General features: G+C 40.1%; 1 protein-coding gene across 1 annotated transcript in view; it reads left to right on the top strand.

Moving 5' to 3' along the window:
* WDR27 (WD repeat domain 27) overlaps window positions 1–17,144 on the top strand; it is a 425,210-nt gene that overhangs the window by 27,348 nt on the left and 380,718 nt on the right. Inside the window, exons 7-11 of the mRNA XM_089669697.1 lie at window positions 3,684–3,754; window positions 3,951–4,071; window positions 7,960–8,062; window positions 12,960–13,063; window positions 16,970–17,034. Of these exons, the coding sequence (XP_089525823.1) occupies window positions 3,684–3,754; window positions 3,951–4,071; window positions 7,960–8,062; window positions 12,960–13,063; window positions 16,970–17,034 (464 nt within the window). The remainder of the gene's footprint in view (window positions 1–3,683; window positions 3,755–3,950; window positions 4,072–7,959; window positions 8,063–12,959; window positions 13,064–16,969; window positions 17,035–17,144) is intronic.

A 17,144-nucleotide genomic window follows, 5' to 3' on the forward strand; every position in this document is an offset into this window, starting at 1 on the left:
AAAGGTATGTAGTGCAGACAGAGCTGTTCTTTTTTTTTTTTTTTTTTTTTTTTTTCGTTTCAAATCTCCAGGAGGACATGTAAAAAAACCCCACAGATTGCCTTTAAAATCACCCCAGATACCACTGTTCCTTTCTCTTAAAAAAGAGATATATGTATATATGCAAATTTTTGTTATGGAAGACAATTTTACTGTGTGTAGGTGCCACATACACAGATTTTTCCAGAGTTGTTGTGCCACACTTCCATATTTACCTATGCTTACCATACAGGCATTGTCACGAATCCCCCACACGCCGCGCCCACAGTGACTAGCTAACCGAGGCGCGCACATGCGGCCGTGACAGGGGGGTACGAGGTGATAAAGTGGACTTAACTTTGAATATATAAAACCGTATATAAGACCAGCCGTAAAATACTTCCACAGCCCGCACTACCTTTGGCCACCACCAGATGGAGACTCCACTCCAATCTAGCTGGTCGACTACACACTGGCAGATACAAATCTTACATACAATCTGGTGCACTGACTAGAGTTGGGGACCAGCTCAGTAATTACACACCCTTCTAGAGTCCCTCCAGCTACCCTACAGCTTGAACCCCGCTGTTAATCACCCTTCCACTGTACACAACCCCCCCCCCCCCCCCCGCACCAGACACACCACAAAATGTAGCCTGCCACCACCCAACAGTTTATTCGCAGAACGGTCTGCTGGGACACCCCACACACACAGATCTCCGTCTGGCCGATCTGTTACCTTTTATAATCTGCACGCAATCTGCCCACACACAGTGCAATTGCATACAGATTGGCAATGAGCTTGACCGAGCGTTTAAAGGCACTAAAATACGATACAATCTAATCCAATCTAATCTCTCCAATCTAATCTCTCCAAAGATATGAGCACATGCTTAAATACACAGAAGTCACTAATTAATTTTAAGCTTTAATTTCCCGAAAATGGGCAGTGCATAAAATATGTACAAAATATAAAAAGTTACAGAAATACAAGAAGACACACAAATTACTAATCACTATAAAATAAAAAGGGAATAAAACAGAATAAAACTTTTACCAAGAGCTATCCTGCGACTGGAGCAAGGCAGAGCGTCAGCAATCCGTCAGTCAAATCGAACTGGCTCCATACAAATCACAAATGTCCCAATGCCCGGGTACTCCTTTTATGGGGATATGGACGTAGGCGGGTCATTTGTCCTCGGCCAATTGACCATGGGGGGCTGCTCCTGTACCTGCCCACAGGATGTTCTGGATGCTAACTGCCCAAGTTCAATCGGACTAAGACCGGCTTGAAACACCAAGTCGGGGAGTGGATTTCCGACACCAGCGCATCAGTCCGATCGCGACAGTACCAAAGACCATTTGACTGTCGCAATCCACCGCCACCTAACCATTCCCTGCATTTTCCTGGCATTCTTCCTAAGCCACAAATAATGGTTTTTATATGCAGATGTAGCCTACAGAGTGCCCAAATAAAAGGGAGTATGTTCATCTCTCTGCAACTAATATTTTAGCTTTTATGAGAGATTAAACATACCCCTTTTGATGGATGGATATACCTTTAGCTCCCTGCTGTCATGAAGCCGGAATGTCTGGAGCCACTTCCTTTAAACCGGTTTCAACAGAAGGTGACAACCTTATTAACACAAAGGTGTCACATCCCGGAAGCTGGGCTTTTCAGCCTAATTGATGCCTCTGTGTCTGAGTACCTCTGACTGAATATACATCCTTAATGACAATGGAATGTCCCTACAGAATATACATCCTTAATGACAATGGAATGTCCTTACAGTTACTATTACATATTGCTACTGATCACATCTTATCTACTCAAATCTATACATTTATGTCACATGCATGTTACATCATGTCACATGTATGTTACAGGCATCCTTGAGTTTTGTGTGCTTTTGGTGTTCTTTATTTTGCCTACCTCCACAGCTGCATCTTAATGTTGTGCCTCCAGCAGTATACTGAATATGTTGCCTAGTAATATAATATGCTTCTGATGCTTGAGCCTAGTACACACTGCTAGTTTTCTTTTCGTTCAACCCAGCGAGCTGAACAAAAAAAATATGACAGCTCAGGAAGAGCTGCTGTACCAACTATCTGATGTTAGTACAGCGATCTCCCCTGCTGTGCTATTGTGTTCTGATGGGAGGATGCCCCCCCCCCCACCCGGCCATTGGCTGAGAGTGTTGATCAGGAGCCAACTTTTTTTTGGTTATGCCCCTTTGACAGAAGCCAGCTTCTATTGGACTGGCTGCCATACACAAGGACCGAATTTCAGCTGGTTTCTATTGACCTGGCAGATGCCAGTTAAATAAGGATTTACCCTTAAAGAGTCAGTTCACCATACATTAATTGTTTTTGTAGATGCTAGAGAGTTAAACTACCTCATAGTACCTTGTATCACCTCAAGTGGGCCAACAATGACAGTGAAATGGCCCCCAGGCATACTTTTTCTTGTTGACCGGTCTTAACAGGTGATATACCTTCTTTTGAATGGCATGCTGAAAGCGATTAGGGTCATAAACATTTACATTTGTTTGGAATTCTGTTTAATGTTTTAGCTAAAATAATACACCTTTGGGGGTCAGAAAGTCCTCATCAGGCACAGATGGTAGTACATGTTTAAACAATTGGGATAAATAATGCCTCTGGTCTGGCAAAGAGACTATATTGAGAATGCCAATAAACTTTTACTAAAACTGGAGCATTCATAATCCGGTGCAGCTGTGCATGGTAGCCAATCAGCTTCTAACTTCAGTTTGTTTAATTAATCTTTGACAATAAAACCTGGAAGCTGATTGTTTTCTATGCAGAGCTGTACCAGATTTTGCATGCTTCAGTTTTAGTAAATCCCATTAGATGTTATTAAACATTGACCTGTCTTCTTGAGCTACTATTTTGTCTTCTAAAAATGTCTTCTAAATTATTGTTAGAGTCAACTAATTCAATGGAAACCTTTAGCAATTTTACCTATTTTATTTTTAATATGGCAAGTATGCAAGACTTCACCAGATCATCCAGATTTTACAGGTTGTGTTTTATGGAGCTGGAGAACTTTCTATGCAAGGAGTCATGCACAGATTAAAAAAATGCTTTAAATTGCTGTTCTGATACTGGGTTTTCAGAGGGTGAGAAAGAGTTGCCCCCTCCCTTCCCACAGCTGCTGTGAGAGTTCTGTGTATGATGAGATCTTTCACTTAATTTTGCTTTGGAAGTAGGTGAAGATGTTTCTAAGAACAGAGTGGTTCTCTTTTATCTTCGTGTTCAATGAGTTTCTTCTGGGTCCTTTGCTGTTGCTGCTGAGAGCTTGCTGGACCTGGGGCTTGCTGGCCAGGAATCTGGAAAGGAAGATGCTCTACTGAAAATGTGAACTTGGCATCGTTTTAGGAATCTGAGGGTACTGACCGAGAGAAGAACTTCTCCCACCAGATTAATAGGTCCTCTGATCCGGTTTTTATTCTTAGAAATTGCGCCTTTTGTTTTTGTAGGCTTTCCTCCTTAAAGTGCTACACAGGGGAATTGCTTAAAACTGTAGTGTTTAGTGGAGTTTGGCAGAGGTAGACCGCACCAAGCCATATCTTTGCTGTTATTTGTTTTTTCTGCATATGCTATTCTTTAGTTTATCAGGCTCTTTTCTTGTTTTGTCTTGATAGCCTTCCCTCTTTTAAAGATGTACATTGATGAAGAAAATGAGCAGCTGGTCACGGGATGTTCTGATGGAATGGTAAAATTCCCATTCAATTAATTTTATATTAGTGCTTGAATTATAAAAATAAATTTATATATTCATTATAAAAATAAAAAAAATATTTACTATTTGATTGTCTCTAGTTACTTGTTTTTCTCAAGATAAACATATCAGTGACAAAATGGCTTATTAGTGAAGATAGAAATATGAACTGTTAAATTTTTTTTTTCAGTTACGAGCTTTTAGTTTGGTAAAAGGACATAGTTTTCGATGCCTGTGCAATATTGATCTTCGAAAGGAGAAACTGAAATTTTACAAGCAGTTTGAAAATTTTGGACAGTCTGGAAGCTCAGGTATATTAAACTCTGCCAATAATATTTGTCAGTTATAACACCCGTATCAATGACCTTTTATTATATGACCCTGGTAGTAATAACTTAAATGGGAAGTGTGGGAATAGTAAATAAACGTTCATGGGACTGATGCTGCAGCAGTCCTCTGCTGACTCTAAACCTGGGAACTGAGCAATTGCATAACTGCTGATCGCTCAGTTCTCCGTCTGCTCTGAGCAGTGCATCACCGCTCTATGTTCTACCCCTCCAGTGCTCACTGGAGCACCAGACTGTGGAGGGGGAGGGAGTGGCTGGTTTAGGTTCTCATGCTGAGAGTCTGAGCCAGCTGATGTTCAGGCATCTGGGTGGATCCTGATATTGTTGTTGGGATGCTTTCATATCTTGAACTGTCTCTGTGATTTCAGCCGACAGTGGGCTTTACAGGAGTGCACTTCTGTGATCCAGAAGAGAAGTATGGCCAAACGACGCTTTGGCCATTCTCCTTTTTTAAACAAATGGCTTCTTTTTTATACCAAAAATGCTACCATGCATTATGATCGTATATGACTCTCCATTGCTTCCAATAATAAAGTTGATTCTGAATTTTGGGGGCAATATGACACACCTACATTGAAGGTGCTCATTCAAACAGAGAGTGAATTTTCCTCCTGTGAGAGGGAACAATCCTACACTTTTCCATGAAGATATAAGAGTTATAGTACCCATGGGCTGCAATTAAAACCTAACTCCACATTTAATTTCTCTTTAAATAGTTTGTTTGGGCCAAGCTAACCCAAACAAACTGCATTAACAGGTGAGATTGCTGGGTGTGCTGTATTAACTGAATGTAGCCTCAGCTACATACAGTATACAATGCTGTGTGGTGGCAATGGGACAGAGACTTCTCCCACTCCCTGGACAAAATAGAATTGGGCTGAGGGCTGCTCAGCCATTCACATGAATTTTTGTATTCTATGAATAAATACAAAGCTTACTCTGATTGGCTGAGAGGTGGGTCGACTTCACAATCTGTCTCAACCAATCAGAGGAAGCTTTGTGTTAATCCATACAATACAAAGCTTCATGTGAATGACTGAGCAGCACTCACCCCGACTCTATATTGTTGCGGGAGTGGGATGGGAAGTCTCTGTCCCTGTGTCAGAACATAGCACTGTATACTGTATGTAGCTGAGGATACATACTATTAATACTGTGTGCCCGGGGGGTGCACCTGTTGGTGCAGGAAATATTTTGCATTTTCCCAGTGCAGTAGGGCAGCCGCTGAGTTTGGGACTGGAAGCTGTTGGAGATCATTGTAGTAGTGGTATCTACTACAATGATTTCCAGCTTCTAGAGGGATCCCACAGGTATGATATATTTGTAGTTACATTGGTACAATTTGCACCAATGTACACTGGATATAAAAAGTCTACACACCCCTGTTAAAATGTCAGGTTTCTGTGATGTAAAAAAATGAGAAAAAGATAAATCATCTCAGAACTTTTCCACCTTTTAATGTGACCTGTAAATTGTACAATTCCGTTGAACAACAAACTGAAATCTTTTAGGTGGAGGGATGTAAAATAAAAACTAAAATAATATGGTTGCATAAGCGTTCACACCCTTAAATTAATACTTTGTAGAAGCACCTTTTGATTTTATTACAGCACTCAGTCTTTATGAGTATGAGTCAATCAGCATGGCACATCTTGACTTAGAAATATTTGCCCACTCTTCCTTGCACAAACACTCCTAATCTGTCAGATTGCGTGGGCATCTCCTGTGCACAGCCCTCTTCAGACCACTCCACATATTTTTGTTCGGATTCAGGTCTGGGCTCCGGCTGGGCCATTCCATAACTTTAATCATATTCTGGTGAAGCCATTCCTTTGTTGATTTGGATGTATGCCTTGGGTCGTTGTCATGCTGAAAGATGAAGTTCCTCTTCATGTTCAGCTTTCTAGCAGAAGCCTGAAGGTTTTGTGTCAATACTGACTGGTATTTTGAACTGTTCATAATTCCTATTACCTTGACTAAGGCCCCAGTTCCAGCTGAAGAAAAACCGCCCCAAAGCATGATGCTGCCACCACCATGCTTCACTGTGGGTATGGTGTTCTTTTGGTGTGCAGTGTTGTTTTTGCACCAAGCGCATCTTCTGGAATCATTGCCAAAAAATTCAACCTTGGTTTCATCAGAACATAACGCATTTTCCCACATGCTTTTGGGAGACTGAAAATGTGTTTTTGCAAAATTTAGCCAGGCTTGGATGTTTTTCTTCGTAAGAAAAGGCTTCCATCTTGCCACTTTACCCCATAGCCCAGACATATGAAGAATACGGAAGATTGTTGTCACATGTACCTCACAGCCAGTTTTTGCCAGATATTCCTGCGGCTCCTTTAATGTTGCTGTAGGTCTTTTTGCAGCCTCTCAGACCAGTTTTCTTCTTGTCTTTTCATCAATTTTGGAGGGACGTCCAGTTCTTGGTAATGTCACTGTTGTGCCGAATTTTCTCCACTTGATGATGACTATCTTCATTGTGTTCCATCGTATATTTAATGCCTTGGAAATTCTTTTGTATTCTTCTCCTGAATGATACCTTTTAACAATGAGATCCCTCTGATGCTTTGGAAGCTCTCTGCGGACCATGGCTTTTGCTGTAGGATGTGACTAAGAAAATGTCAGAAAAGACCTACTAGAACAGAGGCACTTTAAATGATGGCAGGTGTGTACTGACTCCTATTTAACATGATTTTGAATGTGATTGCTTAATTCTGAACACAGCTACATCCCCAGTTATAAGAGGGTGTGCACAATTATGTAACCACATTATTTTAGTTTTTTTATGTTAACCCCCCCCCCCCTAAAATATTTCAGTTTGTTTATCAATTGAGTTGTACAATTTATCGGTCACTTTAAAGGTGAAAAAGTTCTGAAATTATTTTTGTCTCATGTTTTTACAGCACAGAAAAATGACATTTTAAAAGGGGTGTATACACTTTTTATATCCACTGTAGCTATATAAAAAATATCTATACTTCAGATTCTTCTTTTAAAATATGAAAAAGCGAAAACACTATTCATTACCTTTAAGAGTATTTTTTGCAACAGTAATCAGCACATTCTTCAGTTTCCATGATTTGACACTTTTATGTACTTTGAATTAAAGCAGAACTCATCATTTAACTGTACTGAGAGAAATATGGAGGCTGTCTTTGCTGACCCCTTCTACAATGCGAATTTCCTGGTTGTTTTGCTAAACTAATGTTTAAAAAAATTGTGAATTGCTGTCCATGACCAAGTATGTCATAATGTTCTGGCATCACTCTGATTTAAACTGCTGCAAGTATGTTCTAGATCAGAGGTTTGGGAAAACTGCCAGGCAACAATCATTTTCAGCAGAAGGTGAGCAATAGTAGTCTCTATATTTCTTTCAACTTTCTTTCAGTGGAAACCGTGGTTTTTTTATTTCAATTTTATCTTTATTTTTATAATACATTTTTATTACAGGGTGTTTCCTTCTTCAGTGTTTGGAGTACATGCATGGCTATCAAATAAGAAAGCCCAGCAATAGCTCTGCACTTATTGACTTCTGCAGACCGAAAATCTAGACAGCACCATCTGTACTTGGGGAAAGGGAGGGAGGGAATTGACATTCATCGGTGAACCGTTAAGTTGCTGGCTGTATTTAAACATAAGAAATAATTATTTTATTTTTTTACCTGAATAAAAAATAGTATGTTTAGTGGTGTACATAATGCACATTGTAAATAAGGAAAACCCTGTGCATTAATAGCATTGGGAACAAAAGCATATACAGTATATTTAACCTAACTTTTGCTGTCTGATGTGCAACACATCTTTTAAATAGTCCGCATCTGCATACATATTACTGTTTCCCATTGTTTTTAGAGAAAGAGAAGGCTAGCGATAAAGGTTTAGGAAATGAAGTGGATTCTGGTCTTCCCATACTGCATATAATGAAATATAAGCAACAACTACAAGAGTTACACATGTAAGTTATACAAGTTAACAAGCACCTGATACATTTTAGTTGTTTAACCACTTTTTGAAAACAGGGTTATTTAGTATATATGTGGAGTCAAAATCTGTTTTTGAAATGTTTGGCATCATGTTTCACCGTATACAGATTTCTGGAAAAAAAATAGAATAAAGTTTCTTACTTGGGGATGGTGCCAGTAACACATCTTTTCAGGCTGACAACCTGTGCTGGAGCCTTACAATTAGCAGCAGTGTTGTCATTCTTTTGTATGTAATCTTTCAGTTGGCCATTGTGTTGCCTATCAGTTCTGTGCAGACCTGATAGTTGGAAAGGGTAATGTTGCATAACTTCCTCTAGAAATGATTTACAGGTGTGTGTTTGCATGTAGAATAGTGCAAATAGAGAAATATTCAATGGGTCACAGGCAGGGGTGGACTGACAACTCATGGGGCCCTCGGGCAATAGGGGGTCATGGGGCCACTGTGTCCTTGCCCACACTCAAAGCACACCCAAAAAAGCGTATAAAAAAGGTACCAGGGGCATTTCATGGGGCCCCCTACTGACCCCGGGCCCTCGGGCAGTGCCCGAGTGCTCGAATGGTCAGTACTCCCTTGGTTACAGGGAATACTGGTATCAATAATTAATTTAAGGAACAAACCGATACCCATGGAAACCAGGCAGTATCCATCTTTTACTGGTCTGACACTGGTAAAGTGAATTCTGATCGTTTGGTATACGTTATTATACTTGGCACACAGAACTTTTGAATTTGCAATGGCTGTTGAATACAGCCCACAATTTATGTTTCTTCCATCATATTAAAGCTGAACTCCAGGCAGACAGCTACATGCACAGATGAAATATACTGTATGTATATATGATGAAATATACTGTATATAGAGCTGTTTTAACTGTCAAAGGATTTGTATTGCTGTGTATACAGTCCTTAGATTTACACAGCCCTGCCACAAAGCATAGTCTAGCAGGAGATCTAACTTTTCTGTCACGCAGTTACACTTTCAGGTCTCCTACCCATCCCCACTCTTTGACTAAACAGTGAAAGAAGAAGCAGCACATTGATGAGATTATATGTATGTCACTCTGTTCTGTCCCCCTATGAGCATGCATCTTGCATTGCAGCACAACAGCCTGGCTCCTTGTGCTAATTCTCTCTCTTCCTTTTTGAGCTCTGCTGTACAGAGATAATGAGAAGCTGGTATCATGTCAAATTCAGGTATTTACACTGTTTGCATTTGAAACATACGTTTAGTGATCTAGTAGTGACCACAGAGCTCCATTTATTTGTGCCTTTTTATCTGCTTGAAGTCCAGCTTTAAACTCCATTTATAATCTGCTAACAGTTTTCTGAAAGACCAGACTGAAGGCATTATGGCTGGTTAAGTTTCCAAGAAATGCATTCCAGCAGACATGCTGCTTGTGTTATGTTTTTGTTAGTGTAGTTTGAAGTATAACTAAAGGCAAAACTTTTTTTTTTTAATTTTTAGTTTTAGACAGAGTGGAGAGGGATTAGAACACCTATTAGGTTTTTAGTGCAGCCTGTGCCCCCTGTGGAGATTCATCCTCCCTATTTGTCCTGTTTACCATTCTCATTAAAAGTGAAAGTAAAAGAAACCCCTGATTTTGGGTTGTCCCCAGATAAGAAATAGAAGGAACGTTTTCTAATGGAGACACTAGTTCTCGTGACCTGGTTGTCCTAAAGGAATTCCTCTAATATGCAGAGATTTTCTCTCACTTCCTGTTTTGGCTGTGGGACAGGAAGTGAAAGTAAATCTCCCCAATGGGACAAAAAAAAAACAAAAAAACTGATAGAGGTTATAACTCGTCCTTACTCTATCCAAAGTGAAAAAAAAAAAGTTTTGCCTATAGTTCTACTTTAATACAAGATATTGTAGTAATAAACCCAACAGACTAACTTTTTCTCAAAACAGGTACATTCATGCATGCTGTGAATGATAACTGTCACATTTGCTTATACTCACATCCCAACTGTCTAGGCATCAAATGGCTGGTGTCATAACTGATCACATTTTCAGCAACATGGACACTGCAAATAAAACAGAGGCTTCCTTGACTGTAAAGAATAGGATAGTTTACTTTGTTTTAATCAGTTCCTGGAAGGTTTTCTCACCTTCCTGACCAGACCATTTTTTGCTATTCGGCTATTTCAACTGGTAATTGTGCGGTCATGCAATGCTGTACCCAAATGAAATTTATGTTCTTTTTTTTTCACACAAATAGAGCTTTCTTTTGGTGGCGATTGATCCCCACTGTGTTTTTATTTTTTTGTGATAAGAACCTAACTTTTCTATTTTCTGGTATACAAAAATATCCAATAAACTCAAATTTAGTCATACATTTAGGCCAAAATGTATTTTGCTACATGTCTTTGGTAAAAAAAAAAATCCCAATACATGTATATTAATTGGTTTGTGTGAAAGTTATTGAGTCTACAAACTATAGTATTTACAGTATATTGGAATTCACACAGCTTTTTCTTTCTGACCCAATCACATTTCTTGAGGTGCTAAAATGCCAGGGCAGTACAAAAACCCCCCAAATTACCCCTTTTTGGGAAGGAATTTGATAAGAGGCATGGTGAGTATTTTGCAGATATCATTTTTTTGTCACAAGGTTTTGGAAAATGACAAAAAAATTATTATGTCACAAATAATTTGAATTGTATTGCACTAAAACACAATATACAGTATAATTGTTTGATAGATGATGTTGTGCTGAGTAAATAGATAACAAACATGACATTCTTTAAAATTGCACATGAGCGTGCATTGTCATCAAACTACGAAAATCTTTAATATCCATAGGCGACACTTTAAAAACCTTTTACAGGTTTACACAGGAGGTCTAGTGCCATAAATACTGCCCTCAATCTGATGTTTGCGGTGATACCTCACACGCATGGTGCAATCTCTGTTTACATACTGACGCTTCCGTTGGCCTTTGTACGCAAGCATGGGGGAGAGGGGGCATCGTTGATTTTTTTTACTTTTACACTGTCCCTTTTATTTTTTCATTTAATCACTTTTATTGTTATCACAGGGAATGTATATATCCCTTGTGATAGCAATAGGCAGTGACAGGTACTCTTTTCTGAGAAATCTGGGGTCTATTAGAGTCTAGATCTCTCTTCTGCTCTTAAAGCATCTGATCACACCAGGATTGGTGTGATCAGATGCTTTTCCAGTTTAAAAATGTTGCTGTGTATATATACGTCGAAACCAAATTTATGAAATTCTCTGGTGCCCCGATGGGACGTGAGAGCCTGAGAAAGCCATAGAAGGCAGCCGGGGGGGGGGGGGGGGGGCATTTCTTCCCACTGCTTGCAAAAGCAATCTGGATTTCTTTTATATGAAAGCTAACCGCCAGCTGAAAAAAAACTATACCAGGATGATGTCTGTAGCTGCAGGCATCATCCTAATATAACTACTCAAAGTCCAGCGATGTACTAGTACATTGCTGGTCCTTGTTGGGCATATATGTAATGTTCTCTTTTTTTTCATCAGAGTGTTATCACTGAAATGCATGAAACACATTATCATCCCATATCTTTGCCTGGCTATGGCAGCAGAGAACATGGGCATATGATGAATCAGGTTTGTGGGCTAATATGACCGCAATTCATTCATTTTTGTAATGCCCATGTTGAGAGTTAAGCCCAAAAAAGTTTTAAATTTTTTAGCCCACAGTCAGTTGATGCAACTCTTCTGTGAAAAACAGCGGAGGGGCTAAACACCTGTGCTGGCAGTGAACAGGGCTGATCTTGCTAACACTGCATTTTCGGGGACACTATACTAAGGGGGCACTAGTATAGTTCTGTTCGTGATCAGTATGTTGATCTGTACGAACACTATACTAGTAATGCCAGTGATCAGCGACCTATAGCATAAGTACGACAGTGTTCGGGCAATCTAATGCTAGCTGACCCTAGCTGGGAGGAATGACACTGACTGGGTGACAATCAAAGGGTTAATAGGGGTGATCAGAGGGTTAAATGTGCTAATCTAACGTGTGTGTGTAAAATGTAGTGCTTTTACACACATTGTGGTGTTCTGTCTTCTCTCCGTGGACCGTTGTGCTAACATTATGATCATGTGCAGCACCCCTCTGTGTTAGTACAGCCAGGGCGACGTACCAGTATGTTGCCATTTCTGTAGCTGCCGCCCATCTGCAGTCCTGTGGGCGGTTGGCAAGTGGTCAAAGCAGAACTAAGCCCTCCTATCTTTTAAGCTATAAAAGCTGTCATCCTAGCTTCTGTTTGAACTGCAGTTGCCATGCTCCCTTATGACATCATCCATTTGATGGCTTGACAGTGAGGTTCAGAGAAAAAGCAACTGTCACAGTTATCATTCACAGCATGCCTGAATGTAACTGTTTTGATAAACAGTTAAATTGATGGATTTAGTTCCACTTAGGTATACTTTCCATTCCCTATAGTGATAAAAATGAGTGCCCTTTCATATTCATATGAATTTTCTTCTCCAAAAATGTATATGTGTATGGGCAGCATAAGTGTTATTTCTGTCTGCTGCCTTGTTCCTCTGTTATCTGTCACTTTGGGCAAGTTTTCCAGTCACCAAGAAGTTAAAAAAGTGACAGAGAAGGGGGCTCCAGCACACAGCCTGTGATTGATAGCCCCAGCTCTATTCCTGTGTGCTGTGTGAAGGGGGTGTGTGTCCCTTCTCTCCAATCAGCTCTTAGAGGGTAACTTCAGCTCCCCGTCTCCTCCATTTTATATTATTAAATTCATGTACACTAATGATTTTGATTCAGGAATGAATTGAGTGCATTAGGTTTCCGCTGCTAAAGATTCTCGCAAGCTGTTCAGTATTAGTTTTTTTCTTTTTTTCTTTTTTTTTCCTGTGACTTTTAGGCCTCATCGTGGAAACCCTGCTCTTCTGTGGATAGGAAGTTCTGCTGGTACAATTTTAATCAATATGGCTACCTGTGAAGTGGAAGCAGTTTTACATTATGAAGGTAGGAAGCAACAATAACCTCTTGTGAAATTGGCCAGATCAGTTTGTTCTGGTTCTGGAATCTCAATGTTGTTGGGTTTTCAGCATGGAACCTGCATGCTTTCAACAAAAAGCTCCCAAATCAGTACTGAATATTCAGAACAGGATTTAATTAGTGTTAGCATGTGGTTTAGTGGTTGGGTTCTTGCTAGGCCTCACTTTTAGGGGTTAAAGTGGACCTGAAATTAAAAAGTAAAGTTTTAATTTGTTATAGGGAATAGCTAAAAATGTTAAAGTGATTGTAAATGCAAATTAGAAAAAAAAATTTCAAACAGGAAAAGGAATTGCACAGAGCAGCCCCAAGCCTCCTCTTCTAGGGTCCCCCGTCAGCAGTCCTGGTTCCTCCTTTTCAGTGAGTGCCCCCATAGGAAGCGGCTTCCTATGGGGCACTCATGCAGGCTTGCTCCCAAGCCATGCTGCCTGCATTCATAGACACAGCTAGTGGGGCTCAACCCTGCCCCCTGTTCATTTGTCACTGGCTTTGATTGACAGCAGTAAAAGCCAAAGCCTGTGAGTAAAGCCTGTGAGACCTGGAAGTGAGGGGAGAGAAAAGCTGCAGACAGGCAAAGCACTGGATCGAATGAGTGCTAAGGTAAGTATAACAGGGGTAGAGGGGGCAATACTGATGCCTAAACATTTTTTACCTTAATACAAGCAATGCATTATGGTAAAAAATGTTTCTGCTTTATAACCACTTTAATTGTGCCTAAGCAGTTCCCAGAAAGATTTACTCTGCGCTGAAAAATTAAAGCGCACTTCCTGGTATTTAAGGGAACGTATGCATCCCTGTGCCTACTGTAAAGAGAGAGGCACTGCTGGGATGGGACTGCTAGAGATATAATTACTGTGCTACCTGCTGGAGATTCCGATCCGCTACTGGAGACATTTTGTGCTTTCTGCACCTATACTGCCACTACATTTGCCCCACCAGTCTTCAAATTCCCAGTCAGCTCTGACATGAGAAAGCAAAGCTGTGTCTACTATGATGATGTTGCCTCCACAAAGAAGCAGTGCAGAAAAGGCGATGGTAAGTCACTAATGAGGAAAAGATTACTGCTCAAAACCTACAGACAATACTAGTGATTAGCCCTTCATCGTGTGCTTGCTTTTTTGGACATATCCAGATTTTAGGTCATGTGGCACCTAATGTGGTTGTAAACCTCACCCATGAAATATGAAGAAAGCATATCCCTCTATTGTGTGTACTTGTATCAATCCAGAGCTCTAAGTGTCATTGCTGTCTGCTGCCCCGTTCCTCTGCTATAAGCAAGAGTCACTTCTGATTAGTTTTCCTGACACCCAGAGAAAAATGGTGACAGGGGAGGGAGCTCAAACAGATTGACAGCCTCTGCTTGTTTCCTGTGAGCTGTGTGGAGCGGGGTGCATCTCTTCCCTCCAATCAGCTCCCAGAGCTCTCCTCACTGAGCTCTGCAGAGTATAATTTCAGCTCTCTGCCCCTTTTTCTAAACTCTCCGATAAGCTTTATAAATTCTGGACTTTGAACAGCTGTATAGAAGAGAATACTACAGATAAACAGGTACGACGTATGTAGGAGGATTTGTTTCATCTCTTTGTATCACCTGAGGCCAGTCACTATACTGGCTACATGTAAAGGTTTACTCCTACTTTAATCTTACAAAATAGGTTTAAATTTAATTAGTGGCTATTAAATGCACCTTAAAGTAGTTCTAAAGGCAGAAGGTTTTTTTGTTCTTTTTTTTTTAACCTTAATGTATTCTATGCTCGAGTGCCCCCATATCAAGAATCTTGCTATTGGGGGTACTCAGCTGGAGGGAGGAGCAAGGACCGCCAGCTGGGGACCCAAAAAGAAGAGGATCAGGGCTACATGGAAAACCACTGCACAGAGCAGGTAAGTATGACTTTTTTTTTTTTTTTTTAATTCCAACCTTTAGAATTACTTTAACCTGGCCATACATATATAGATTTTCAAACAAACATTTGTATGAACATTCATATGTAAACTCTTATCAGTACACTCCAATATGAATGTCGTTCAAAAGTACTTTAAAATTGTGTTTGCTTTTAACATCACATTTTGGAATGTTCCTGTTTTGCGTTTTTTTGCGTGTTTTTCACGCATTAACGCACGTCACACATAGGGCAGCCCATTCGCTTGAATGGATTTCCCTACACATCACAATTGCCCAAAGAACCTCCTGTACTTTTTTTTTGGAGCAGAGCATGGCGCTTTTTTTACCGCTCTTTTTGGTGAACCCCGCTGAGCCTCAGCTCTGTTCCTGTAAGCTGTGTGAAGGCGGCTGTGTGCCTTACGTCTAATCGGCTCTCAGAGCTCTCTTCATTGCCCTGCCCCCTGCTTTTCAGAGCTGAGAGATCTTCTGTAAATTCTGCACTTTGAATCAATGTAGAGGAATGATGGCTATAGATAGACAGGTACAACGTATGTAGGAGGATTTGTATAATCTCTGTGTATCACCTGAGGCCACTCACTTCACTGGGTACATGTAAAAGTTTAGAACCACTTTAATATTAGGACCATCTGCTCTTACTGTCCCCCTGCGAAGTTCCACAAATTCCTGTTGAGCCTTTGAACGTCCAACGAATGCAGCCTATTATGATAGTGTAGCAGCGAAGCCACACTTTTGGGTTCAGAGCAGAGTCACCACTCTCATATGAGCTGTGCCTGGTTGAACTACAGTGGAATTGAAAATGTTGCAGGGGTGTAGATATCTGCATGGCCACTCCTGGTTCACAAACCTGTTGCTCAGTGGATTTCAACTTGTCCTATAGGGGGACAGCTGCGGCCTTTGAAAGCACCAAAGTTCCTCACATAATGACAGTATATGTAACTAGAAAAAGTACAATTTCTGGGGAAATTGTGTGAAGTGTTCTTGCATCCAACCCTAACCAAGTGATTGATCAAATGTAAAAAGTGCACATGGCAAGCCTGATAGAGTGAGAAATGCATTTGAACTTTTATTTTGCAGCTAACAGTCTAGCTTTGGTCACTCTACTGTCTGCTGACTCACCTTCGGTTGATATGGCAACTCACTCACTCACAGCAAGCTGAGAGGAGCTTTTATAAACACACTGCTCCAACTTGCTAACTTCACTGGTGGTTGCCATCTTCAAACGGTTGTAGTTTTAAAAGTATAAATCCTACAGCAAAGAGCTTTATATTGTGAGACTCACAAGACCCAGACCTACATTTTGGTGCATAGTATGGAGTGCCGTGGTAGTCCATTGAAGCTTCCTGTCAGAATATCTGCTTGCTCACACATCCCGTACGGCAAGCAGATATTCTGACAGGTCTGCAGAAGACCTGCATGGCATCAGCAATCTACTGATTGCTGGTGCAATGCTTTCCAGGCTCCTGTAGACAAAAATAATAAATGCACATTTTTTTACCTGCAAAAAAATGTGAATTTATTATTTTTGTGTAAAAGGTGAATTTATCCTTTAAGTTGAATTTGTATGTAAGTTGGAACAGGTACATTTTTAAGTGTAACCAAATAATTTTAAAGTTTTAGATAGCATAGGGAAGGGTTAACTGGCCATGCAGTGATGTGGGATTGCTGACAGATCCTCCAAATAGTAGGTGGCAGCATGCAGTGAGCAGAAAAATGGCTGCGTGACGGTTTCTGTGACCAGCGTTTTGTCACACTGCCTCTGTTCTTTAGTATGAATCGTATGTAAGTCGTTTGTTTGTAACTCGGGGATTGCCTGTATTCTGTAATAAAAAAGTGCATCAAAAATAATTTTTTTGGGTGGAATATGAAGGATTTTCTCATTTCACTTAATTTTCTTTGGAATACTTTTTGTATCAGTTTTATAATATTTTAAGTTCTATTATGTTATGTTATATGCTAATTTCTATTTTTTTTTAAAGATTATGATGAACTCAGTGTTCATTTGGCTGGATCAATGTCATTGTCATGTAAAACTGGAAAGAAAGTAAGTTTGTTTACATTTTGATTAGGTTTATTGTTTTATTTTAAAACTGATATTATTATCACATGTTAATTTATATTTGTGCATAATAAGTAAGGTTTTAATAAATGTGC

Source organism: Staurois parvus, unplaced genomic scaffold (genome assembly GCF_062004578.1).
Source record: "Staurois parvus isolate SC_StPar_1 unplaced genomic scaffold, SC_StPar_1.0 ptg000081l, whole genome shotgun sequence".
NCBI classification, from domain to species: Eukaryota; Metazoa; Chordata; class Amphibia; order Anura; family Ranidae; genus Staurois; species Staurois parvus.